Source organism: Harmonia axyridis, chromosome 1, assembly GCF_914767665.1.
Source record: "Harmonia axyridis chromosome 1, icHarAxyr1.1, whole genome shotgun sequence".
In the NCBI taxonomy this organism is placed as follows: Eukaryota; Metazoa; Arthropoda; class Insecta; order Coleoptera; family Coccinellidae; genus Harmonia; species Harmonia axyridis.
Window position 1 is genome coordinate 10901777 of NC_059501.1, and position 27917 is coordinate 10929693.

The window sequence follows — 27917 nt, forward strand, 5'->3', positions numbered from 1 at the left end:
TAATCCAAATATGTTTATTTGTGTAGTACTCTATATATCAATATATCATAAAAACTCTTTCAAAATATTCAAAAAATTAGTTTGAAATATAATATACATTCGTAAAATTCATTCATTAGTGTGTCCGAAGTATTGGATAGATTTGAAAATATCGGAAAGAATTAGAATTCCTTGCGAGCAATAAAAAAGTTTCACAAATATCGGAAAATCTGTACCTATTTTTACTAAATTTTCATAAAATTCTATGTGACTGTCCTCTGAACATTGTATTTAGGAAAACATAAACCGAATTTAGATTCAATTCCTGAGAATATGGGCAGGCATACTGAGTAACCTCCAACGTGGTCAGGGTTCCTCGATTTTGCTTCTTCCATCACCTTGAGCTCAGAACCTGATGGTCGCCTGCAAAACAGAAAAAAGCTGTTAGTCATTAGTTCCTATCAATACTATAAAAAAAAACTGCAAATTTTACATAGTGGTATGTACCTATATTTGAAATCTAAAGATTTTTTAATAAATTCAAATAGGACGCCGATAAAAATTTTTTTTTGCCCTAAATACTCAAGTCCTTGACACTACACATTTTTGAAGCAATATGAGTTATTTATGCACATTTTGGAATGTAAAAAACTTTCATTTTTGGTTTTGTTTACTAATGGTTCACCTTTGAAGGTGCGTTATAATAATTAACTAGGAGGATCGAATGTAGCGAATTTGATGCGAATAATGTCAAAAAAGAGCTCTAAATTCCAAAACCTAAACTAAAAATTAGATAGAGATCCCATTTATTACGATGCCTTTGTTGTCGGTTGATTTACCTAGACAAGAGATTCAGGTAAAACGGTCCTCTCAAATTTTGGCATAAGCATTCGAATGATCGTTTTACATGTCAGTATATCAAGTTGTCATTGTATACAAGTTGAATCTGTTGTTACAGAATTATTCGATTGGATTTTCTGATTTTCGAATATTCTTTCGAAATAATAATTGAAATTTCCGGGCGAAGCGATCTGAATCAAATTTTGTAAGATGTGAAACAGTGAAGCAACCGTTTCAGATGCCTCTTTTTGAGGGGCGGAAATTCGACTCAGTTTGCTGGTTGCCTATTCATATTTTTCATCCTTGATTATTTGAAAAAACAAGAGGTTATTCTGCTCCGCTCTGTTTGTCAATATTCAAACCGCATTTACTAAGCCGCCTGTATAATAAATAACACATGTCAGCCCAACTAATATGAACAGAATTCCCTATCACCCTCATTGAAAGAGGGTTAGAATCATTTTGCATTTCATTAAGACGAAAAATAATTTCACCTTCAAATTATGTCGATGTTTACACATTCAACATATGAAAAATTCTTACGATTTTGCATTCGAAACTAGGTACTGTTAACTGCCAAATGTTTTCAGCGGAACACATGTTTGTAATCTCACTTAGTTTTCGAAATAATAATAAAGGAATGAGGGAGGTCATGTTATTGATGATTTTTCAGCAATACTCGCACCGGCCCTGATTTTTCATCTAAACACAGAAGCCCAACCTAAACGACTCACGAAAGTCGTTAGGAAAAGGTTAGGAAAGATCGAAAACAAGACAGTTGTACCAGATGTGTCACATCTGTGTATCAGGTTCTAGTCCTTCGAGAATATTCGATTTCCAGGAATCCGCGAAGAGCTTTGTGGGCGGTACGGCAAAACTCTTATTGGACTAGGGGAGGTACTACTTTCCCCCGATATGTGGTGCTAAGGGTGTGGTCAAGCCGGAAGAAGGGAAGTCGATATTCAGGGGAGGTCAGAGTAAGTTCGGTCTGAGTCGAAGTAAGTTCAAGTGAAGTCTAAGACGAGTTAACAGCAAGTTCGGTCGTTCAACTTTAGACGTACGACGTAAAGACGGTTCGCGGATTAGATTAAGACGAGTCGCGAACGAGTTAAAGACGAGACGACCGAAACTAGAATTGAAGACGAAAACGTGATATTCGAAGACGTTTCGAGTAATTGACACTCTAATTAAAGACGAAATTCAGTACCGTAATGAGAAACTTGTAATTAAGACGTAATTAAGATCTTCTCAATACTGAGTTTGTACTGTATAAGTGTGACTTTGTAAATAGATGTAAATAATTCAAACGGACATAATTGAGTTTACCACAAATTCGACACAAACGGGACGAACCTCATCATTTGAGACCACTCCCGGCTCAACATTCGAAAAATACAGGCATCGAGACAAAACACGAGAGAGTGATCTGTTTGGAGAACGACCGCTAAAAGCTTACACAACACCCGCAAGAAATTGGCGATAACAACATAATTTCATCGCATCCTAGAAGCGAAAAAAAAATCACGATTTCCCTATGTCATTAGTCCCCACCACTCCAACACCCGGAAATATGCCTGAAAGCATATTCATTCGACTGAAAGCAAAACAAAAAAAAAAAACAACACGGAGACATTCCAGCCGACGACCTGAGACGCGCGAATTTGCATAAGAAAATCCAATTTGAATTTTCGAGTGCCACATCATGTTTACGCGTTCGTGAGCAGTAATGGGCTCGGGAGATCGATGAGACGTTATCTCGGTACTTTTTAATCGTCGACGGTTGGGATAGAATCATGTCGTTTGAATAATGCATTTCATTCCACCAAAGAGGATTCCTTCAAGGTTAATGTCGTCCGGCGGTTATGGCCGATGGCATAAACAGCCCCTGTGTCGGCACAAGAAGGAACACCAGTACGATTAAACAGGGCCGCCAGGACCGGCAAATCGGACATTTTGCCTGGGCGCCAAATTGTAGGGGCGCAAAGTCAGTTGATAACAAGACATACCCTTTGACACAAAAATGTTTTCTTAGTGAAGGGTATTTTTTTTAGAGCTATAGAACTTCAAATTGCAATAAAACAACGATGGATTATTCGATTGACATGAATTTTATTTATCCGCAAGATAATCTAGTGGCATTACATTTTAAATATGATTTCTGGCATATGACCACTCGGCTGGCTTGGATATAGTCCAATCTGGACGTCCAATTTTCAATAAGTTATTCCAACATTTGTGGCCGTATATCGGCAATAACACAGCGAATGTTGTCTTCCAAATGATCAACGGTTTGTGGCTTATCCGCATAGACCAATGACATTACATAGCCCCACAGAAAGTAGTCTAGCGGTGTTAAATCACAAGATCTTGGAGGCCAATTCACAGGTCCAAAACGTGAAATTAGGCGGTCACCAAACGTGTCTTTCAATAAATCGATTTGGGCACGAGCTGTGTGACATGTTGCGGCGTCTTGTTGGAACCACAGCTCCTGGACATCATGGTTGTTCAATTCAGGAATGAAAAAGTTAGTAATCATGGCTCCATACCGATCACCATTGACTGTAACTTTCTGGCCATCATCGTTTTTGAAGAAGTGCGGACCAAACAGTCGGTGTTTCGACATACACTTGAGGATTAGCTTCCCCCCAAATGCGGCAGTTTTGTTTGTTGAAGTAGCCATTCAACTGCTCTGATGGACGATTTTGTCGACGATAAAATGGACGTAGTGCGCGATACGTATTCCGCACAGAACCATTATTTTCGAAATAAAATTGCACTATTTGCGAGCGTTGTTCAGGCGTCTATTCATGATGAATTGCCAAACCAAACTGAGAATAAATCACTTGACAGCTGTTAAATCGGTCGCCATCTTGAACGGTAATGCCAACTTTAGTTATATACCTCGAAAAATAACACCCTATAATAATATATAATATATAACAAAATTTCCAAGAGCCATTTTTTTTTAATCGAATAGGCGCTCCCAACTATAGCCACGAGAATACAAATATACACTGAAATGTACGTCGTTTTTTCACTATAGACATATAGAGCATCATACTTTTAAACAGTTTCGGTCGTTTTTTGATGAAATCGACAAAACTTTGATAAATTTGACAAGGTGAGACGATTTCATATGGAATTGAAATGATGCCTGAGAGGAACAACAGAGGCTCTTTCAAAGAAAATTCAGATAAATAAGGCAAAGCAGGGCGGCAAAAAAAAAATTAGTCAATTAATTTCCCTCTTTTGTAATGATTTTTTTGTAGGATTCATTTATTAATATTTTTAAAACACATCAGTGCTTTCAAGGGATGAGTTTCCACAAAATTAGTTAATTAATTTCCCTGTTTTGTAATGATTTTTTTGTAGAATTCATTCACGAATATTTTTAAAACACATCAGTGCTTTGTAGGGATACCATATCATCAATTCTTTCGCTAAAAATGAAAAGTTATCAAAATCATTTGTTTTTTCATCTGCAAATGAAAAATATTGTTATACTTCAATGTAGATTTTCGTTTAAACAAATTATGTGAGGACCCTCCAAAAATCGATGATTTGTAAGAAGAAATATCTTTGATTTCGTTTTGAACTAAGCCTTCACATGGTGGTGTACCCTATTAAGTATAATTTATACACGTCTGTATACATCCGAATAGCATGACATTGGATGTGGGACTAGGTTACATATCTTCCAGGCACTTACATTTGCAGACAAACATAATGTGAATTTTACACTAATCCAAGTAGCGGTCATTGGGACACAAAATATTAATTATTCACCAAATTTACTCTAGTATATTCAAAGCAGGACACTCTGAGATCAAAAGGTCATGCCTGTCACGCAGAGACTTCGACTTGCCCCTAAATGTTTGCTAACTGCCCCTGAAATATTGCATGAGCAAAAAAATATAACATTAATTCAACATAAACTAGATGGACCTGGAAATCTTGGCCCCCTTCAAAAATTCTATTCTTGAAAGCTAGCGTCATCACTGCTCTCACGTTTTTTCAAAAATATAAATTGATACAACTGTTAAATGATGAAAAATTACTACGATAGAAATTTATTGAATTACATATTAATGTAGGATCCAGTTATTGTTCCCTGTAATTAATTGAGATGGTCAACAGGATGCTTGGAAACCTATTAGTTTCTTCAAGTGTCGAGGGCATGACAGTTTCAATGAATTTATAAGGAACGAATTGCTTTTGCATATAACTTAGAAAGGAAGTGTTAATTCTTCGAGATGTCGAAGATATGTCGGGTCGATTACTCGATTGTAAATTTTAGGAGATTTACTGGGGTTAGGAAAGATCGAAAACAATACAGTTGTACCAGATGTGTCACATCTGTGTATCAGGTTCTAGTCCTTCGAGAATATTCGATTTCCAGGAATCCGCGAAGAGCTTTGTGGGCGGTACGGCAAAACTCTTATTGGACTAGGGGAGGTACTTTCCCCCGATATGTGGTGCTAAGGGTGTGGTCAAGCCGGAAGAAGGGAAGTCGATATTCAGGGAAGGTCAGAGTAAGTTCGGTCTGAGTCGAAGTAAGTTCAAGTGAAGTCTAAGACGAGTTAAAAGCAAGTTCGGTCGTTCAACTTAAGGCGTACGACGTAAAGACGGTTCGCGGACTAGATTAAGACGAGTCGCGAATGAGTTGAAGACGAGACGACCGAAACTAGAATTGAAGACGAAGACGTGATATTCGAAGACGTTTCGAGTAATTAACACTCCAATTAAAGACGAAATCCAGTGCCCTAGTGAGAAACTTGTAATTAAGACGTAATTAAGATCTTCTCAATACTGAGTTTGTACTGTATAAGTGTGGCTTTGTAAATAGATGTAAATAATTCAAAAGAGTTCAATTATTACAAAGCCACGAAGATGTAAATAATTCAAAAGAGTTCAATTATTACAAAGCCACGAAGAAGAAGACGAAAGGCAGATGATCGAATCATACCTCTAGACGATCGATTAATCAAGTCTACATTAATTGGGCTGAAAATTCGTAGGCATAAGATATGATGATAAAGAGATGTGTATAAATAGGACAAACACCCTGTATCTCGAAAACGAAGCTTGTTAGGATATATTTTTTTAGGATTTTTTTCATAAAAAAAAATTTTTATATCCGACGCCAAAATTATTGAACTAAAATCAGGACCACCCTGTATGTATAGCGATCTGTTCGTCGAACGATCCCTTAGAAACATTCCTTTTTTGCCAACATCTTTTTTCTTTTGACCCATATCAATTACACTCAGCGAACTTTCTGATGGTGTTTGTTGAAACAGACCTTCATTTCTATCCGATCTAATCATCTTTTAATCCTCGGATCCAGCGCAAACGGGAATGATTGATAATTTTCCCACTAACGAATTATTTTAGGGGTCAGGAATTCATCCCGCACGTTGGTCGACGATCACGTTTTTTGATGTCACGCGAAATTGGATGATTCATTTGGGGGGAAAACTTCAATTTCGTCAACGATCAATCGGAATATGTATGTGAATTTCAGGAGATGGATTGTATTTTATTGGATATCTCTTGCCGGGAATTCATATATAATTTATTGGTTTCAATCGATCCTAAAGCTTGCTTGTCTGGATATGGTGTTGGAGTATCGGCGGAATTTGAATATGATTGGAAAAAGCAAATTTCGTGTTAATTTTCCGCCTTCAAGATGATCCTCAGGGTGTTTAAAATGAGAAAAAATACGACCTGGTAAATGTTACCTTTAAGTATTTGGCATTAGGAGCCAGTTCGTTCATTCGCAGTTGCAGACCACGAAACTGTATACACAGGGGGTCCACGAAACCTTAACACCCCGGACCCGTCAATTTCTGACTTGAGGGGATCCCCCGTAACTAACGGGGTGACCACAACGTTTTGCAATAGATGGCTGTAGCGATAAATGGTAGTCGAAATAAATAGATCGAAATATTAGTCGATTTGTGTGTATTTCATAAAGTTATTCTCGACTATTTGTGGGAGGTTTTAATTTTTTGCTTCAATATGAAGAAATCTGCGACTGAGGCTCATCGAATGCTATCAAATACCTATGGTGAAGCCGCTGTTAGTGAAAGAACGTGCTAAGAGTGGTTTCAATGCTTCAAGAAAGGTGATTTAGACGTCGAAGACCACCATGGCGGTGAAAGAGAGTAGGTTTTCGAAGATGTAGATTTGGAGGCAAGAGCAAGCCTCGTGTCAAACACAACATAAATTGGCAGGATCATTACGAGTGACGCAACAAGCCATTTCAAAACGCCTGAAAGTCATGGGAATGATTCAGAAACAAGGAAATTGGGTGCCGTACGAGTTGAAGCCGAGAGATGTTAAATTGCGTTTGTTTGCTTGTGAACAGCTGCTTGCAAGTCTAAGACAGAAGGGATTTCTGCATCGCATTACTGGAGACGAAAAATGGGTTCATTACGATAATCCCAAGCGCAGAAAATCATGGGGATATCCCGGCCATGCTTCCACGTCGACGTCCAAAAAGAATATTTACGGTTCCAAGGTCATGCTCAGTATTGGGTGGAACAAGATCGGCGTAGTGTATAATGAGTTGTTAAAACCGACTGAAGAAATCACAGGCGATCGTTATCGAATTCAATTGATGCGTTTGAGCCGATCATTGAAATAAAAACGGCCTCAATACAAGTGATAAGTGATTTTACAACATGACAATGCACGTCCCCACGTTCAAAACATACTTGGAAATGTTGAAATGGGAAGTCCTACCCTACCCACCGTATTCTCTAGACGTTGCTCCCTCGGACTATCATTTGTTTCGATCAATGGCATACGGCCTGGCTGACCAGCACTTACGGTTTTATAACGAAGTAAAAAATTGGATCAATTCGTGGATCGCTTGAAAAAATCAATTTTGAAGTTTTTTCAACGCGGGATTCATACACTGCCCGAAATATAGGAGAAAGTAGTGGCCAGCGAAGTACAATACTTTGAATCATATGTGGCGGCTTCTCATAAAGCTCCACATAGCAACAATAAACACAGCACTCAGTGGCCTAGAGGTTAAGAGTGTAGACTCACTCACCGAGATGCGACAAAGTGCCGAGTGCGAGTCCTGGCGCCTCCCGATAATAATAAATTCCCCAAGCGTCTGTGACACGGCACACACAAATATACCAAAGTCACACTGATGAGTCCGGTGTGTGTGCCAGGGACGAAACGCATAAGTAGGCATAAATGTGAAATCCTACATTGGTGACCCCGACGTGATGGGAATGGCCGTCTTAACGATGTGTCCTGGAAAGCAGAAGGTTGATGCGTAGTTCCCATATATCTGCAATTTCCAACGAAACTCTAGACGCCCATTACCATGACGTGCAATACGTGCTTCTTGGTCTGCCGCGGTATAGCGGACCTGAATAGGCGGCATTCACCGTCCGCACGATGCCGCGAGGTGCAGCTCTGATTAGGCGGCAATCACCCGCCTGCACCGATGACCTCGTAACACGCATAAGTTTCGTTCCTCCGTCACTGGGGAGGGAGTCATGTGGCGGCTTCTCATAAAGCTCCACATAGCAACAATAAACACAGCACTCGGTGGCCTAGAGGTTAAGAGTGTAGACTCACTCACCGAGATGCGACAAGGTGCCGAGTTCGAGTCCCGGCGGCTCCCGATAATAATAAATTCCCCAAGCGTCTTTGACACGGCACACACAAATATACCAAAGTCACACTGATGTGTCCGGTGTGTGTGCAAGGGACGAAACGCATAAGTAGGCATATGTGAAATCCTACACATAAATGTATAACCAGTTTTTTACAATAAAGCCTCGAATTTTGGAAAAAACGGCGGAAGCAATGTTGTACGCCTACGTAAAACCTCTTGAAATTCATGGAAGACGCGATCTTCTAACATGTCTCATAAGTGAAATCGGAATCTGAAGGAAGAAATATAATAGGTATAGGGACACCTGAGAACGAATCAAGTAAACGCCTTACGCGCAACTCTAGCCGTCTGCAGTGGGTACAAATTATTAACACTATTTACGTATCTATCCAGGCGAATACGGGATATACGAAACTTCCTAATTGAATGGGAAACTTAGGTACTTACGTTCCTCCGAAGTCTATGTACAACATTCGTTGAAGGAGTTCATAGGATACAAGTGTGACTCCGAATTGTGGTGAAGACCTGAACACACGTGCTGTAAGAGAGAAAAAAATATGATAGCACTTAAGAAATTGGTTTAAGTTGTTTATTTAGGAATTTGTTGTTTGAGGACACTACAAGTTAAGTATGGAGTTTTTCGCGTTTATCATATTAGCACTTTTAGTGCTATCAACATGAAACAAAAACATCCCACAGGCACTTTTTTCAGTAGGATACACTGGTATGTACACCGTGTGAAACTGAAACTTTCTATGATTTTTATAGTATGATGAGAAATTTATATATTATGTCATTTATTTTTGAAAAACTTCAATTATTTCAAAACTAATTATGGTTTATATTTGAAAAACTAACTAGTATTGTAATTTCAAAACTAATGGCAAAGAAAAATGAAAGATTACATCAGTGCATTCTACAGAACAAAGTGCCTGTAGGATGTTTTTGTTTTATATTGATAGCATCGATAGTAAAGAAGTGATGGGGACTTCTCATTTTGCGCCATTTTCCAATAGCTTGAAAATAGCTGAATTTATACGGTTACGATTTTAACCCATTTTTTTCTAGCTCAGAGGGTTTCTGATATCCCCTGACTAGACAACGAATTTGGGACACCCTATACATTTTTCCAGTTGATAATCTATTGCTCAAACTGCCACCAGAAATAAAGTATATAAGAACTAAAAAAAACTTTAATATTAAACTTAAGTTGTACCTGAAAGATTTATTTTGTTTAGTTTAACTTTGTTGTTGTTTTGAATATTATATAGTATTATTTTTTTTGTATATTGTTAAATAGGCCTTGTCACCAGTACTTGTACTGTATTAGAGATCAAGAATAAAGAAGTAAATAAATTTTAAAAAAATTAAAAATTAAATAAATTAAATTTTTATGTTCAATTACCATTGTTTTCTAATTTCACTCCAGTCACTACTGAAAGTTTTTGTATTGAAGCAATAATTTAACCCAGAAAAAGTCGTTTAGTCAGTTATACAGTTATTTATGATTGGTTTTAATATTTCATCAATTGAAATTGTATTTCTAGACAAAAGAGTATGTAGCAGAAAGATATATGACAATGATGCCATAATTTTGATATTCATATCAGATTGCCTTCATCGAATGGACTCCTTTGATCTTTATACTATTTACTATGTTTACTTGTCCTATACATATTGTAGGTCTTGAAGGATTAATAAAGATTCATTCGAATATCCGTAGTCTCGACATACTAATTCGAAAAAACTCAAATAAATTTTAAAAAATATAAAGAATACTTACGTAAAGTTCCTTTCCAAAATGCCCTGAATCCTTCTTCCTTATAAATCTTTTTAGTTGCATCTATGACGCCACTGTAGGTGGTCTGTCCTGCCCTGGCCACTACTTGCAAACGTGTTTTGATTACGTCAGCCGGTGTCACCAATGACGCGGCAGGAACACCAGCAATCGCTCCAGCTGCCAAGAGGGACAAGGGATGGTTATATCTGGTAACGGATAATCACTGTGTAGTCCTTTGGATCAAAGATAATTATTCGAATTGACAAAAATACAAGTAAAAACGTTTGTAACCTTTTGGATTTTCGGTAGATGCGATACTTTTTTTTAACAGTTCTTGGGAATACATAATTAAAGAAGGTGTATAGTGACCAGTGGTTCAAAACTCAGAATAATATAGAGGACATCTGTATGAGTTGACAAATTATATTTTGAGTAACCTCAAGACTCTCGCTTGCTAGGTACAAATTATCTCGAAAATTTGGAGAAATTTCAACGGGCATGAAACAGTCAAATTATTCTTTTAAAATTCCAGGAACGTAATGATGAATTTCCTTTTTTTTGATATCATCAAAAACAACCTCTGTATTATTGTTCAAACGTATTCGAATGAAGATAACGAAAGATCAGAAAAACTTTTTCCAGATATTACCATAAAAATATTCGAAAACGCCTTGTATCTCGAAGACAAGAGTCCTGAAGCGACTTCAAATATAACTTCCTAACTCACACAAAGGTCCTTCATCATTACCTTAGCCTTATTTCACTGATTACCAAACATCCTATGTAGAGCAGAGCATTTTTTGAGAACCGAATGTAACTAACATATAAAATACCTAAAGGTAGGTTTAGATAGCGAAAGTGGTATTTGCGATTATCACTTCTGAACTCATATTGCAAAATTCATACCATGTAGTGCTCTTTTCCAAGTCCTCACAAGGGTTCAGGTCCAGCGGGTATTAACCTTGACAACCTTTTTGCAAATCCAACAGATTGTCATTACATTTAATAACATTATTATCTATTTTTCATAGCAGAGACACATTGTTGTCCCTTGCCAGATAATATGTTATGGTGTTATGGAATTCCCCAATCAGCAAAAAGCTGTCGCTTCATGATTCCCAATTCTTCATCGACTTGATTACCCATTTTTATGTATATATGTTCCTTTCAGAATACTCCTGATAATAGCCAGGGTTTCTACCTGCAGAGAGTTACTGACTCAAGAGCTTGAAGAGATTCTCATGACCTACATAAAGCTGTGTAGATTTTCTTGGATGTAAGAAGCAGATTTGGAATGACTCCAAACGCTGCTACGGGGTCGTGTTTCCTGCTCCTGTCAATTCCACCGCGGTGAGGTTTTGCAATATCTGCAACAGACTACGTGTTGTGAACCCTTTCCGTTTTTATTCACCATGGTATATGCAAATAAGGCGTACTACCGTCATGTATAAACCACATGGTCATTCATAATTTTTTACCCCAGTTCTTTTCGAGCAGCGTTTGTCATGTCAACATAGCTGTTGTAGATTCCAAAAGAATTTTCTCCAGTTGATTTGCCATCTAGTGTAATACCCAGATAATACTAAAAATTCAGAATCTAGTCCTTCCTCTGAAGAAATGGAAAAAGAAGGGCTTTGAAGGATTGCCAATTTGTTCTTATTCAGCACGATTTTTCGATAATATTGAAAACCATTGGCACTTAAAGTGCCTTCTTTGCCCCTTACAGTTGCCACTATATCAAAGGCGTAAACTTGGGTGTAAACTAATGAATTGAATGCTCTATGGTATTTATATTCCCAAGAACTGAAAAATATCTAAACCAACATTATGTAATAACCAATAAAAAGGTAATCATTCAGTAAAGAATACATTTCTCGAAGGGATACAAAGTTTGTCACTAAATAATTACCCTCTTTCGTCTGCCAGCGCCGCCTTGGTATGCGCATACGCGGGGAAATATATTGCACTAAAGGGTACATCTCTGAGGAGGCACGCGCGTGCGCCCTTGTACAAGCCGAAGAGACCGAGCTCCTTAACCACAGACCAAGCTCGGACCTTCTCTCCGCTTGCTATCTCCCCAGCCACCTGCAACCGAATTTTCACGATTTCCAACGGATTCGTGAAGATGACCTGGGAACCACCGGCCTGAAACGAAGAACTGAGGCTTTTATTTTAAATTTGAAATCCCGCGTTCGAAACTTACACATGCGCCAGAAATAATTTCGCCATATAGAGAGATGTTGCCTTTGCTGTCGTAAAACTTGTCTCTCACGAAGTCGTTTACCTGAAAAAGAGGTTCCAATCAAAAAAGTGGCAACATCAACTATACATTTGAAAGAAGTAGTGGTTAACTGCACTTAACCTGATCTAAGCTAAACTGAAAACAACGATCTGGACAGATAAAGGTTAGGTTCCTCTTCCTGTCACTTATAAAAATGACTTGAATCGGATAAATATATAGAGAATAAAAAAAGGTGATACGAACTGTTAATTTGATGGCTTTTTCTGGAGCAACGCCCATAAGTTGCGGCACCAAGCCTCTGTAAAGACCAAAGACACCCTCATGCCGTACAACTTTCTTAAAGCAGTCGAAACTATTTCTGTACATAACTTCACCAATGAAGGAGCCTGCCCTCTGATTTTGCATTCTGGTCTTTACTAAATCGATTGGATATACTGCTGTTGCTCCCACAGCTGTAAAAGAAACGTGGTCAATTTTATTTTTCATTGGAAGTTTCTTTGTATTCATCCTTGTAAAACTTGTAAGACATTGAAAAGATTTAACTTTTTTTTAAATTTGTCATAAGCTTTGGCAGATGCTGTTATTTATAATTTTAACGGTTTTTCTCAAAAAAAAAACAGACAAAAAGTATATAACCCACCTCCGGCAACTGATCCTAAAGTGAATCGATAGGCACTTTCTAATATTTGAATAACAACTCCTCTATCTTCGGGACTCTGAAAATATTACAAAAAATTAATTGAAGTTATATTGAAAATATATATGGGATATCATAGAGTATTTCAGTTGAAGAAAACAATTCAACTCCAGTTGCTCATAGAGTAATGTAAAGACTAAAAACTACTATTATTAAAAAGTAATCAGACAATTTTTCAACCCTAATTATGTTCTTTCTCCAAATTTTTCGAAGTAGACGAAGTGAATAGGCTGTTGAATAATAATTGTATAATGTTTCGAAATATTGTAGATAGTAAAATATAAACAAACAGTGAACATACCAACTTGACGAATGAATTCTGATTACTTTTTGGCAAGTGTAGCTTAGATGAAAACACCTTCAACTGATAGATAGTTAACTTTTACAAAATAAAGGTTATTGAATGTTGAATTTCTATAAGTTTCTAGTTCATGACTAGTTTCCTCACCTGCACAGCTTTTATTTCTGCCAATCTGTTTGTGATTTGTTTGAAATACTGCTCGGGTGCAATCGAATATAAATCATTATAAACAATTTTTCTGAAACAAAAAAGAATATAGATCAAACAGAGAAAAAGGCATGGATACATGAAGGCACGAACCCTTCCTCATGTTCACATTGTTGGTAAATCCTAATCCATGGCAGCATTTCAATAAAAACATAATTACATTTACAAATACCAATATGTTACGTAGATGTTGCAGAATTCTCTTTTGATCACCGAATCATTGTGAGCGAACGTGTAATTCATATAAAAACTTTTATAAAATTGTATTTCTTTTAAAAAAACTCAAAAAAACCGATCTACCGTCCGTCAAATTCTCCACCATTGGTTCATTTTTTTCAGGGTCAAACTCAAATTTCACCTTCAAGGTCGTTGTAATGTCAATTTCCGAAATAATGGTAATTATGATTTGAGGTAATATAACTAGTATTTGTACTGTTAGGGCCAAAATAGCATCAGTTTCAATTGCCTGAGAAATGTATAAGTAGGAGAGGGCAAACAGAATGGCCCCCGAGATAACCCGATTTAACCCCACTCGATTTCTCTTCGATAAATTTGAAAAACACAGGCAGAAATAGCACTTATAGATTCCGAGAAAAGCTCAGGACGGCGAACAGACGAATTATTTTTTATTCGATTTTTGTATTCTATACATTCCAAAACTATGAAAATTGCGGATGGATTTTTTTCTTCGAAAGATTTCAACAATTTATTATAAAATAATATACCAAAATGGGACATACGACATATAGGTACAATTTTAAAAGGAGGTAGACTTCATTGACACATAATCAATGATCCTTAATGATCTAAATACAAGTCCTCCATTTTCTAGAAAAATATTTTCAAATCAAAGTATAACAAACATAGGAACAAAAAAAAAGATAATGAAATAACGAAACATATTCATGCTAAAGAGAGAAAAGTTGAAAACGAACAAAATTAGTCATTCATAACTTAATGAAGATATTCCAACATCAACATATGTAAAAGAATTTCATTGAAACATCAGTTGTTGAAATATTTCCACTAATAGAAGACTAAGCAATCTCAATTATTGCGAAGTGAATTAAATTTTCAGAGGCGTGAAAATTTTAGCGATGCAAAAAACATTAGTGTCTTAATGAAAAACCTAGATGATAATTCGAAAGCCATTATATGTATTCAAATTATTTCCTTTCAAAACATTTACTCGCCAGAGAGATGTAGATGTAAATATATCATAAGATGCAATCATGGATTAAAAAATACTTTGAATGATTTTCTGAGCAGAAGCAATTCAACAAATTCTTCATTTGCTTTTTCTCAGAATGACAATGGTAACGAAAGAGGGATGTTCCTATTTCACACATAAAAATCATATGACAACGAAATATTCCACTAAAACCAACCAAATACTCATCATTCAGTAATATCTATTCAATGATCATATGCAAATAAATGATAAAAAAGATAATCGCACAAATCGATGTTCAATGAAATTTCACGGATTATTCATAACTCCTATCTTTATTCCCCCCAACTAGACTCTTCTAGGAAAATTTTGTATGAATTCGGTTCTGTGCATTAGCTTATTGACAGGAAGAAGAAACTTGCATACCCTGACATTACCCAAAAAAAATAACTTCTTCGATATGATTCGTAAATATGTGTCTGTTATATCAAAAATGAAATGATAACATGCACTTAATTCGAAAAAAAATGTATAGTGTTTGGTAACCCCATAGCTGACAAGGTACACGTCTGAGAGAAAAAAAATGGGATTGTAATTCGATAAAATGATTTTTTTTTAATGGAGATCTTACACGAGAAATTTAACCAATACCCAACCGCCACTCCCTAAGCCAACCCTGCCCTGGTGTTAAGGCTACCACAGACTACGGCTTTTATTCGAACGACAGTTTGATCAGTTGCATAAACAAATAAATGTTAATGTTTGCTCCAGAACAATCCGGCATCAGTCGTGCAAGCTTTTCAGCAACTATGCAGCAAAGCAATCAACATCAACCGACAATTAAATAGTTGATAATGGTGTGTAAGCATGTAACCCAATCAAACCAAACATTCGACCGTTAAATTAGTCTGTAGTCCGCTGCAGCCGAAGATTAAAGCGGTAAAGCGAAGCATCGATAAACGAAAAAAAAATTAAACATTCTTCTCACTCACCCGCTCTGATGTAAAACATCACACAGATGAAACAATATATCGACTTCTAACGGTGTCATTTGAGACATCACTTGTGCAGAGTGCATAAATTCTTCTTTACTCACTTCTTGGTTTCTGTGCCCATTCGTAACGTTCAGGTATATCCGTTTCACCAACTCCATGTTGTTGAGGAGGGAATTGAAGGCTATAAAGTATGGGAAGCTGACTCTTCTGCCGCCCGCTTGAGATCCTTGAGCTGTCTGGAAAGAGAAATATGTCAATCGAAGGGGCTTCATGATAATATAGTTCCTCAAAAAATGCTCTGCTCTATACAGGGTATCTGGTGTTCAGCGGGACAACCCTAAGGTGATGAGAAAGGATCTCAAAACTGAATTATCCTATTTCAAACAGAATTGTCCTATTTTAATCTATTTTATTTTGAATAAGTTACTCATTAAAACAGAATTCATTCGAAAAATCTGGTTGATTCATTTGATAATGGCACAACAGATAGATAAACTTTCCGGAACTTTACTGTCCTAAAAGAACCGTGGCGTAGCGAGAATTGCAGCACCCAGAAGCGACTGCTCTAATCATTTCTCCGGTCGCTATGCTACTGTAAACAGAACTGTCCTATCTTAAAGTGTCCTAAACTAAATAATTTCATACTTATCTGTTCTAAACTAAATGATACTATCCTAAATTAAAGTGGCCTCCTATGTTAAACTTTCCTTAGCTAAATTGTCCTATATTCAACTGAATTGTCCAATCTTGAACTGAATTGTCCTCTACTAAAGTGTCCTAAAGTTAACCGTCTTTTGCAAACTGTCCAAACCTCAACTGAATTTTTCAATTCTAAACTATCCTAAACTAAATTATCTCATAGTAAACGGTCCTATTCTGAATTGTCCTCTCTAAAACTGAAATGTCCTATTCTAAGATGTCCCCAACTAAACTATTATATTACCTCTGTTTCAAGCTACTCATCTCAACAAAATTCATTCATTATTTTATAATAGAGCAAAAAATCATACTCATACCTACGAAGTAGAGTGAGTAATTATTATTTAACTCATGTGAGGATTCTCATTCTCGAGATTAAATTTGTTTTCGGAAATAAAATATAAACCTCAAAAATATTTTCGAGACTTGCAGCTCTGTAATAAGGCCCGAGTATAAAGTCCAAAAAAGCATAGTGTGGTCATGTCAGCAAACAGCCCAGGAAAGAACTTGAAAATAGGCATTAAATAGATACAAAATTGCTTAACTCAGATAAATCGAATAAGAGAGAGACCTACCTCTATGAGATGCGACTGTACTTGAGGTGTCAGAAGGTGGCTTTTGATGTTGGTCATGATATCTTGAAAGTCCATCAATGATATGAACCCGGTGCCTTTTTTGTCGGCTCGCCTGAATCCTTCAATTGCATATTCTTCATGGAAGTCGTGTAAAAACTGACCGAACTCGCTATAGGACACTACCCTTTGTTTGTCCTTCCCAAAGTACAATTGCAGGAATGGCGAGTCCATATTGAATGGTATCCTCTTATGAAGCTCTGTTTTTTGTATCACCTCCACGAACTCCGCTGAAAGCAATAGTTCATTTATAATTAAAAAAAATACTATAGGTACGGCAAGGCTGGTGGATAAACTTTCCTAAACAAACGGTGGCGTAGCGAGAATTGAAGCGCCATGGAGAGAATGCTCCAATGACTTCTCTGGTCACTACGCCCCTGTAAATAAAACTGTCCTATCTAAAAGTGTCCTGAACAAAACAATCTTATTTAAATAGTCCTATTCTGAACTACATTAACCCATACTCAATTGTACAGAACTAAATTATCATATCTTAAACTATATTGTCCTGTCCTAAACTGAATTGTCCTTTAATAAACACTTCTAAAATAAGTTTACCTTTCCTCAACTAAACTGTTCTATCCTAAACTGAATTCTACTCTACTCAACTAAATTGTTCTGTCCTAAGAAAATTATCCTAATTTAAACTGAATTGTCCTATTCTAATATTTTATTAGAAGAACTCAACTGTCGTAGCGAGAATTGAAACACCCAGGAGCGACTGCTGTAATCATTTTTTCGGTTGCTACGCTGCGAAAACAAAACTGTTCTATCTAAGAGTTTCCTAAACGAAACTATCCTAAATTGAATTGACCTTTGATAAACTATCCTAAACTAAATTGTCTTACCTTCAAATGAATTGTCCAATCCTAAATTGAATTGTCCTTTACTAAAGTGTCCTAACCTTAATTGCCTTTGCAAACTGTCCAAACCTAAACTGAATTTTCCTATTCTAAACTAAACTATCTCATACTAAACGTCCTATTCTAAATTGTCCTATCCAAAACTGAATTGTCCTATTCTAAGGTGCCCTTAACTAAACTATTATATTCTATTTGAAACAAGTTACTCATCTAAACAAAATTAACTCGAAATAATTAGATTCATTTGGTAATGGAGCAACAAATCGTTTGCTATAACTGATACCTACAAAGTAGAGCGAGCAGTACTTACGAAAGCTGACCATTCCGTTGCCGTTTGTGTCGAATAGCTGAAAGGCAGTTTTATACAGGGCGTCCGGGAAGCAAAGCAAACCCTCGAAAGCCTGGAATTCCGAATATGATATGAAACCATCTTTGCTCGTATCCACAATAGCGGCCAATAGATTGACGGAATCTTTGTTGAAGTTAGTGTCTTCGAATAAACCCAGATATCTGATGACGAAATCTTGGGAGGTCATGAATTTTTCGCCATTCTTCTCGACCGAAGCGTATTTGTTGAAGATTTCATGTAGATTGTTGGGATTCGCTCTTTTTAGGTAGCCTCCACCCTGAAACCAATGGCAAAAAATGTTTTTTATACGACTGCTTTAGAAAATTAGGTTTTGCGCGTGGAACATTCGCTTCGAAAGCGCACAAGAATCTCTTTTGCATTGTAATATTTTTTTTATCTGCTCCCAACATCAAAATACTGCAAAGTTTCAAGTAGGCTGAGTTCCTTAAAAACGCTTTAAGCTTTATGCTTTGGATCATATATTGCTCCAAAGAGATCAAAATCTCTCAAATATCAGTTGGGAAGCTCATGACAATCATATTCATGTCTTATTCATTGACAATCTCGACAAAGGTGAATACCATCAACAGAGAATATTATACATATAACGTTATTGGAGCAGATATGCAAAAGAAAAACCCTTTCTCCAAGACAACTCTCCTTGTCACAATTCGATAAAAATCATGGTCAAATTTAATGAATAGCACTTCTAACTGTTTGGACCTCCTGCTTTGTCAGATCTGATCCCAGAGGTTAATGGCTTTTTGTAGACCTCAAAATAGTTCTCCTGTGAAAGAAATTTGGCTCTAATATCTAATTTTTTAATGCAAGGTTACGACATTTTGGGACGTGCATGTTATATTGTTCATTGACTATCTTGACAAAGGTAATACCATCCACAGTGGATATTACATAACGTTATTGCATAGATTTTGAGTGCTGATGTTCAGAAAAAACAACCTCAAACACGAAAGAAAAACTCTTTCGCCAAGAGAATGCTCTTTATCAAAAATCTATGAAAAACATGATCAAATTGAACGAATTTGCACCTCCAACTGCTAGACCACTCAGCCTATTCTCGAGATCTGAACGGTGATTCTACTTTTTGCAGATCTCGAAAAATTGTTCCAAGGAAATGAGATTACAGAGGTAGAAGCCTATTTCGAAAGCAGAGTCGAATCTTCCTCCAGAAAAGTTAAATGAGCGTTAGAGTACATGTATTACTCTTGAAGGTGACTACGTTGCTAATAATGTTGAAGAAAATATGTGTTTTTGATAGTTAGACCCGGGACTTATCAAGTGAAGTGAATTATTTTCATTTTAATTTTCTTGATATACAATTGTTTTACTTGGATTTTTTCAGTCTACCACTTGTAGGCGCAGAGTCGTTTTCCTTGTTGATTTGAATATACTATTTTCAATAAGTGCCATTTTTTTATCTTTGAATAATATCTTATTCTCGATAACCAATACCTCGATCTTAGAAAATTAATAATATATCTACCTATAGTCTAAGAACTCGGTGCTTCACTAAATATGTGTTCAGCTTTGCAGAGTTGTCGATTATATTAAGAAATACAAACAACTTATTGAATTAACGCATTTTTTGCTTCGTTATTTTTTTACGGTAATTAGGGGGTAGAGACAAAATAAATGTATTTTTGTGTACTAGTTTTCTATCATCTAAGGTAATTTTTTCTAGAATTTATGGATGGTTTCTACTACCATCAGACGATGTTTTGTTAAAAATTTGGCAATTAATTGTAGTTAAAAAACTTTGAATTTTAAACTATAGTTCATTATTTCCTGGTAAAATATCTCTAGCCATTAAAACAAGAGGTAAGTAATGAAAAAAAAGATCGGATAACTTGCCTTTGTATATGTCTCATATAATTTCCGATGAATTAATTTATTTCCAAATTTTTTGTGCAAAACATAACACCAATTAATGATTTTTATCTCCAAAGCATGAAATTCGTTTTGTATTTAATGTTCAAGGTTGTTCAAAATTCGGAATTTTCCTAGTATTATGGTGATACAAAATTGGTGAAGAGTACATCTTGTATATTATCGAATATCCTGAAATAAAATTGAAGATTCTATTCAAATGATGTATGATATATGAGAATGGTCAAGTTTCCTGAAGAAAAGCAGATTTCTATAGAAAATGGATTAATTTTTCAAAGTTTTTATATTGGATATCTATGAAATGATTAAGAGTCGTCTACAAAAATTAATTTGTGTTTATAAGATCGATTCCCAAAATACTCGTATATTATTTAATGGTAGAGGTTTATTTTTAGTGCTACATAGCATTTGGAAGAGTCGTGTAAAAAACTTCTGATTCGTCCTGAAAATTTAAGAATCCATTTCACTTATATTATAGTTCACATGGAAATAAGGTACAACAAGAATAATGCAAAATTATTGCATTATTTTCTCCTTGCATAATATCTCAAGTAATTAAAAAACATCAAAATATAGCCTAATGGCATTGGTCTATCCTTGAACCTTATTTACTTATTTTCTGAAAATAAATACACGAGCTCAGATATATCGTGCAAGGTCCTATCAAATTAGTTTTCCTTGTTTTACTGTTGTCATTCCGAATATTGTACGCTTTTTCATTTTTGCTAGTATTTCTTCAATGTGTAATTAATAATGGAATTATTTTTTTAATGATGCAATGATTGCAAGTACAAATAACATGATCATTGACGATTTGTTCTCCCTGTATAATTAATTTATTTATCATGCAGTCATCACAATGCACTCACTAATGGATTAAGAAATTTCAACTTGTAAGTTTATTCGATAAATAACATGTACTAGCATTTATTATTGTCGCAACTGATAATGATATCCAATAAAAAATTATTTGTCGACTTTATTATGAGTTTTATATTTCATGACATGAGTCATTTGAACAGAAAAATTTATGTTTTCAGTTTTTTCCAACCCCTCCTAAAATTTTGGATTGTGTGGAAGGTGTAGAAATGAAAACACAATCCGTCGATTTTAAAGGCTCAAACTGAAGGAATCATAAAATATCATATTTTGAAATCTTGACAACTCATAAATCATAAAATTAATAAATGATACGAATACAATATATTCTGCCCTAAAATTAGTTCAAGTGGTTTCTCAGTTATAATTTTTTATTTTTGATGAGATTGAAGAAAATAATAAACTATTTTCAAGAAAATGCAACGTTACTGTCGAGCACAGTAGTGTGAGTATGAGTCCTTCATCTGGAAAAATAGTTGTTTTCCCAAATGTTCATCAACATATCGAAAATTTGACCTACAAGGGTCAACCCAACAACTTGAAAAAAATTGATAAATACCTTCGTGACTGACCTCAATAATTACAATCTTGGACTCTGCTTTACGCTTGAACATTTCGGAAAAATCAACACAATATCCCGAAAAAAAAACTCTAATCAATTTCGAATCAATAATCTTTTCACTTTCACGTAAATCTATAAAATAAGCAAACCCTCACTACTTCTGTATACGCAGGTCAAACCGATCACTAGATGTTTAAAAATAGTTAGATAGACTGCAAACACACTGCTACAATACCTGCATGATAAAAATGAATTTCGCATCATTGTTACGTAAAGTTCCGGCCATATTAAAGCCACATTAGGTAGGCCACTAGAAAATTTTGTGAAAAAGCAACCAGCCGAGGATGGATTGGGAAGTATGTGAAGATGACAACTTCGTTATAGAATCAGGTGCGTAAAATAAACAAAACATAATAATGGTAGGACGTATTCGCGTCATCGTGGATTTCGTAGCTTTAGATAATATCCTGTGTGATTCGATTACATCGGAGAATCAAACGAAAGTAATTAGTTGGGAAGCCTTGAAACTCGCGGTATTTGAATGATGCCTCCGTGAATTGAGGAAGCCTGTTTTACCGATCGAGCCAAAATTCTTTAGGATGAATCGATTGTTGTGGTCTTCCCATAATGGATTGAAATCGTTGTTGGTCCTCTTGAATTTTTAATTGATGTTTTGTTATGCGTGAAAAATGAAAATAGTATTTCAATTGCAGAGATTAGCGAGTAGAGGCAGACAAATCTTAAATACCAAGTTGCAGGAACATTCATTAAAATTTGAAACAGCATTAAAATTTTTATCCTCCATCAAACGGTGCAAGTATAGCCAATAGGCTCCTTCTACTGGAGGATTAAAATTTTAATGGCGGCATTAAATTTTAATGAATGTTCCTGCAACTAGATATAGGTGTAAAAATGTATTTTTGTCGATTTTTGTATTCTACTGTTTTTGCCGGTACTATTTGGTAGTTGAATATAAGTAAAACAACAGTTTTATACTTGTTTCAAGTTTATCTTCAGACACTGAAATTTCTACAAATTGTACAGAGTTAAGGTACAAAAAGGTGATAAGAAACTCAAAAAAAGCGCTATTAAATAAGGTTAAGGTCAAAAATTTTTAACCGTAATGCAAAATATCAAGGGTTTCAGGTATTATTTCAATACGTTGAATATTTTAAAATACCGCAGTTCTGTTTGTTCATTCATAATTTCGAAAATATTTCTGTTCACTCAACCTATGATTCCTCGTTCCAAAATCACAATTAAATTTCCAAAAATTCATAACTCCGGAGCTATAAGGACTATAATGTAGCAATAAAATTAAAAATTTCAAATTTTTATTATTGAGATTAATGAGCCAAAATCTGGATGATAGAGCTATATAGACATCTTTTTTCGATTGAATTCCTTTTCTAATAACATAGTAAACATGTTCTCATCCTTTTCTTTATCCAAACTTGGAATTTGCATAACTTATAAACATAATAATGAAGGAATCGCTCTATCGAGTTTGAATAACGATTCGTACATTATATAACATCATAATTTGAGATTACTCGAATCAATTACCTTTTCAATTTGCATTATTTCAAGGCGAGAGAAAATCGTCTTTTTCCAGTGTTCATTCTCCCAAAACATTTCTTTAATTTTCTTATTTCGAGCCAAAAATTGTCTCAAACGATAATGGAAGCCGAATTCGTCCTCAAATTTGATTTTGTCGGTTCCGTCCGCAACCACGATAACTCTCGAATTTCAAGAGAATCATCGAAATCTCTAATCAAGATCAGCTACCGGATAACAATAACACAGTAATAAATCTCATCACATTTATACCTTGTACAGTTCTGTAGTCTTCAAAGGAGCAATTGGCGCATGAATGAAGAAGTGTTCAAAAGATCCTGACGCCAATTAAATTTCTTTTTTTGAATTTTTTCATTTGGATTCAAAATTATTTAAACTAATTGATGCCCTCTGAAGTAAAAGATCATTTTCAGCCGAAATAAAATCAACAAAAACCAGCGGAGCTGTTTCTCAAGTGGCGGTGGCGATGGGACACAGTATCAAAGCCCTATAAAGATCCTTGAATTGCAAAGAACCGAAATTAAGTCCCAAAAATTCGATATAGAATTTCCGATCGGAGAAATTTTTGATGGAAAATTTGAATAAATTTATGAAAACAATATCATTCACATTTCACGAAATCCATTATTGATTAACGTTATCTGTATCACTACGGTATCTCTGTCTTGATATTTGACGTCTTCTCAAAAGATTATTATAAGCATTTCCTAATATTTTGAAGATTCGTTTATTAATAGTAAACAATTATTTATAGAGCGATAATTCACATTTCATTATATGAAACCGCATCGAAAAGAGACTTTCATTATCACTGCTCAAAATAATGCCAGTATTTTTGAGCGGTCGTTCCACGAACACTTCTATCATTTCATGACTGAAATGATGAACTCTGTGATTTTCGAATTTTGAGCCGGGAATGGCCACAAAGGATAAGGTTTCTTGAATATTAACTGAATTTTGAATTGCATATACAATTTGCGACCGCGAATCTAAATATGTGTGTAGTTGATGAATTATAAGATAATTATTACATTGAATTCGAGATGAGTCCCTGGTAGAATGTTTTCTCTTAACAATCTTAAAATCATAAAAATATTCTACCGAAAATGAGGATTACTTGTAATACCTAACTATGCCCAATTAAATTCAGAAAGGCTACCTGGAGCACCAGGGTAAAACGAGTTGGACAAAAAATTAATTGCATCCAATTATGTCGTGAACCTCCGGAAAATTAACATTTTTCTTTAAAATTTAAAGTCGGTTTGTAACGAGAATTCGAAATAGATGATTCATTCGCAACATTATTCAGAATAATATATTTATCATACAATTAATACCTATAGAAGATAAATTTAATGGTAAATATAAGGTACCAGATTATGAGAACTTGAATTATGATAATTATATGCTGTACCCCACCTCTTGACATCGAGCTAGCTTTAAAAGTGTGTCCATTCCTGAATAAAAATTTTCCACTTCCACAAACTCTATATTAAGTAGACAATTAAAACACAGTTGCGTGCACGTACACTTCAGAAAACATAAAAATGAAAAATCGAAATTGATTGCAGTATAAATTGATAACCTACAAAGGGCAACTAAGGTTAGACTCTTTTGACACTGACAAATGACTCAAATCATATGACTGTGACAGGTTGATGAAAAAATTGGAAAATTTTTTGCATTATGAGTTGATTTTAGAAGATTCCATCAGACAAAAACTCATCGAAAAAATACGTTCTATCACGAAGTGTTTATATTTTGCTCTCGCAAAACCTACTTCCAACTTTCAAGTCTTTCAACTTATTTGAAAAATGGGGTAGTTCAGAAATCACATTTATTACATCTACCATCAGCTGCCTCTTTGTCAAAACCTCAATCCATTGTCAAACTCAAATCCTGCCTGTCCAATGTTTTGTTTTAGTCATAATGCTAGTTAACCGAAAATCTTTGACGTAGAATAACAAAAATCTACAGGAATGATACATTGAGTACTTAAAGAGTTTGAAGATAATGGAGAGCGAAAATAGTAATGGAAATACCCAAATGGTTCAAAGCAAAAAGGTGCTTATTAAAAAACTTTCCAAAATTTCTATTCTACTCAAAATCAAATACTTTTTATGTTCCAGGATAATTTGCTTGGACAGTTGGAAATTTCAGTGTCGGAATCTGAAAAACGAGCCAATGGGACCCTCAACATAAGGGATTATTTCACTGTTTACTCTGTTGAAGTCAAGTAAAATTTTCCATTATTGTGAATTCAAATTCACCTACTGAATTTATTTTCTAGGGTTACAAATCCTGATTTGTTAAACAGTAGGAAACTCGTCAAATTAACATCAGTATGGAGGAGATACACAGAGTTTGAACAGCTCCGAAAGTATCTAGTAACGACATACCCATATATTGTGGTGCCACCATTACCAGAAAAAAGGGTAATGTTTGGATGGCAAAAAACCTCTACAGATACATTTGATCCGAATTTTGTGGATAGAAGGAGAGCTGGTCTTGAAAATTTTTTACTTAGAGTTGCTGCTCACCCTATACTTGGATGGGACATACAATATTTAGAATTTCTCCAAAATGAGGAAGGATGGAGAGAATCTCACAAGAGCAATGGTTTGTACAATTTAACTCTGAAACTATAATTTATTCCAAGAAATGGTTTGGGGTCACTTATTCAATCTTTCTAGGATATTTGCATGCTGTCGAGAGCACATTTAAGAACCTCTCCATATCTGTACGAACAAAAAAGAGAGTTGGTGAATTTGAAGTTTTAAAGGAATACAGCAATACTCTTCACACAAATCTGAACAATCTCTTGAAAGCTAGGGCTAGAATAGCAGAGAAACAATACACAATACACAAATTACATGCTAACTATGGAAGAGTATTTAGTGAATGGAGTGTTGTAGAGAGAGATATGGGAGATGCTTTACAGAAAACTGGTCATTATTTGGACTCTCTGGCGTCTTCAATAGATGGTACACTAGAAGATGAAGAGATATTAATTGACCAGTTGAAGGAATATCTGTTCTTCGCCAATTCTCTCCAACAAGTTTGCAGACATCATGATATGTTACAACTACAATTGGAATCAGCCGAAGAAAATGTTTACAATAAAAATACAGAACGTGAAAAAGCTCAACAAGGTAAAATCAGCCTTATATCAAAACTTTTTGGTTCTGTAGATACAGAGGAACTCAGAGAAGCCAAAGTAAGCTTTCTAGATCAACAAATTCAGGAAGGTTCTAGTGTTGTAGTGAAGAATAAAGAAAATTTAAGGTAAGACTGAAATGCCCATTCGATAATTAATTATGCTTATTTTGAGCTTTTTTAGAGAGTTTACAGATAAAGCTTTGGAAGATATAAACAGGTTCCAAAAACAGAAGCTTCTAGATCTCAAGGACATACTTGCTAGCTATGCATTTTTGCAATTGAAGGCAACCAAAAAGGTTAATAATTTTCATTAATATTAATAGTATTTCATTTTCATCAGAAGTATAGGATTTTGAGTGTATTTTTTTAAGTGTATTGTTAAGGGAAAATCATGGTCATTTTCACTTTCAAGTGTAGAAAATGTTTCGGAAGGCATGCATGTTTCATACTCACTCTGCCAGGCTCAGGGATTAGATTCTTTATACAATTACATCAAATTTTAACCAGATATTATTTTGAAAGAATAAGCTTTTGTGAATTTTTTTCTAAATGACTCGCCGCTAATGGAAAATTTTTTAATATTATTTTGAAGTATCTATTCAAGGTATTTCATAATCGATCTGTAAATTATGAATGTTTTGTATTATTCAGCCTTAACTTCACTGAAATGAGTAAAAGAATTTTTCAAATTCAGTTAAAAAATGTTCGTTCTTTTTTACAGAATCTGCAAACTTGGACTCAAGTGAGAGATTGTCTACAAAACTTAACCTAAAAAATTTTAAAGCAATATATTATATGTATGGAATCGAGTTTCAAACGACAACTGTTGACACATAAGCGTTATCAATTCACTGCTTGAAGTTTACCAGTCTCCAACATTGAAAAAAAAAATTATCACAAATATATTCACTATAATAGATTCCAGGCAATTAATTTTATAAATTGATTGTACTTTTCAGTGCCATGAATATTGAACTCGCACATTCCCCAATAAAATTAAATATACTTTTGATATTCTTGGAAGCTGCTTATATTCAGTATTTTTCAACACCTTGTGTTGACTATATCGAAAGATCGTGCTATATTGGGATCAAAATCGCTGCTTTCATATCAAATATTCGATATCATCAATAGAATTTATTTTTTCTTTGTGGAACATTCATCAAATTCTAATAATTTTATTATGCTCAAGGCCTGTTATACTTGACAAGTAGGAAATTAATCATATCACCCACTTGCTCATTCTGCCAAAGATATTTATTTGGAACATTTGTTGACATTTTCAGATATTACATATTATGTTTTTTCAAATTGTAAATTTTTATTTCATATTTGTTTATTTTAATGTTTAATTTTTTTTATGGGAAATTACTCTGTATAAATTAACTCTTATGCCATTAAAATATAGCACATTCACATTTTTGTAATTTA

General features: G+C 35.0%; 2 protein-coding genes across 8 annotated transcripts; one reads left to right on the forward strand and one right to left on the reverse strand.

Annotated features, from left to right (window-relative positions):
* LOC123689021 (calcium-binding mitochondrial carrier protein Aralar1) lies at positions 1-24876 on the reverse strand. 4 transcript variants are annotated; one of them, XM_045627808.1, is made up of 12 exons: positions 24747-24876; positions 18362-18677; positions 17132-17418; positions 15855-16093; positions 13632-13722; positions 13127-13202; positions 12730-12938; positions 12448-12528; positions 12154-12389; positions 10248-10450; positions 8912-9002; positions 1-402 (listed from the first exon to the last, which is right to left on the reverse strand). In XM_045627808.1, exons 1-12 carry the CDS (start codon positions 24780-24782, stop codon positions 243-245), a joined length of 2025 nt encoding a protein of 674 aa, XP_045483764.1. In that variant the 5' UTR covers positions 24783-24876; the 3' UTR covers positions 1-242. The 4 variants fall into 4 exon arrangements, with proteins under 4 accessions (XP_045483764.1, XP_045483762.1, XP_045483763.1 ...); XM_045627806.1 differs by lacking the exon at positions 24747-24876 and adding an exon at positions 21985-22122; XM_045627807.1 differs by lacking the exon at positions 24747-24876 and adding an exon at positions 21760-21915.
* On the forward strand, positions 22002-27906 carry LOC123689022 (sorting nexin-4-like). 4 transcript variants are annotated; one of them, XM_045627812.1, is made up of 7 exons: positions 22002-22139; positions 25252-25391; positions 25457-25563; positions 25618-25946; positions 26021-26612; positions 26668-26782; positions 27208-27906. In XM_045627812.1, the coding sequence occupies exons 2-7, from the start codon at positions 25341-25343 to the stop codon at positions 27256-27258; spliced, it is 1245 nt and encodes a 414-aa protein (XP_045483768.1). In that variant the 5' UTR covers positions 22002-22139; positions 25252-25340; the 3' UTR covers positions 27259-27906. The 4 variants fall into 4 exon arrangements, with proteins under 4 accessions (XP_045483768.1, XP_045483769.1, XP_045483767.1 ...); XM_045627813.1 differs by having other exon boundaries at positions 25305-25391; XM_045627811.1 differs by having other exon boundaries at positions 22003-22139; positions 25287-25391.
* Positions 27907-27917: the final 11 nt, after the last annotated feature.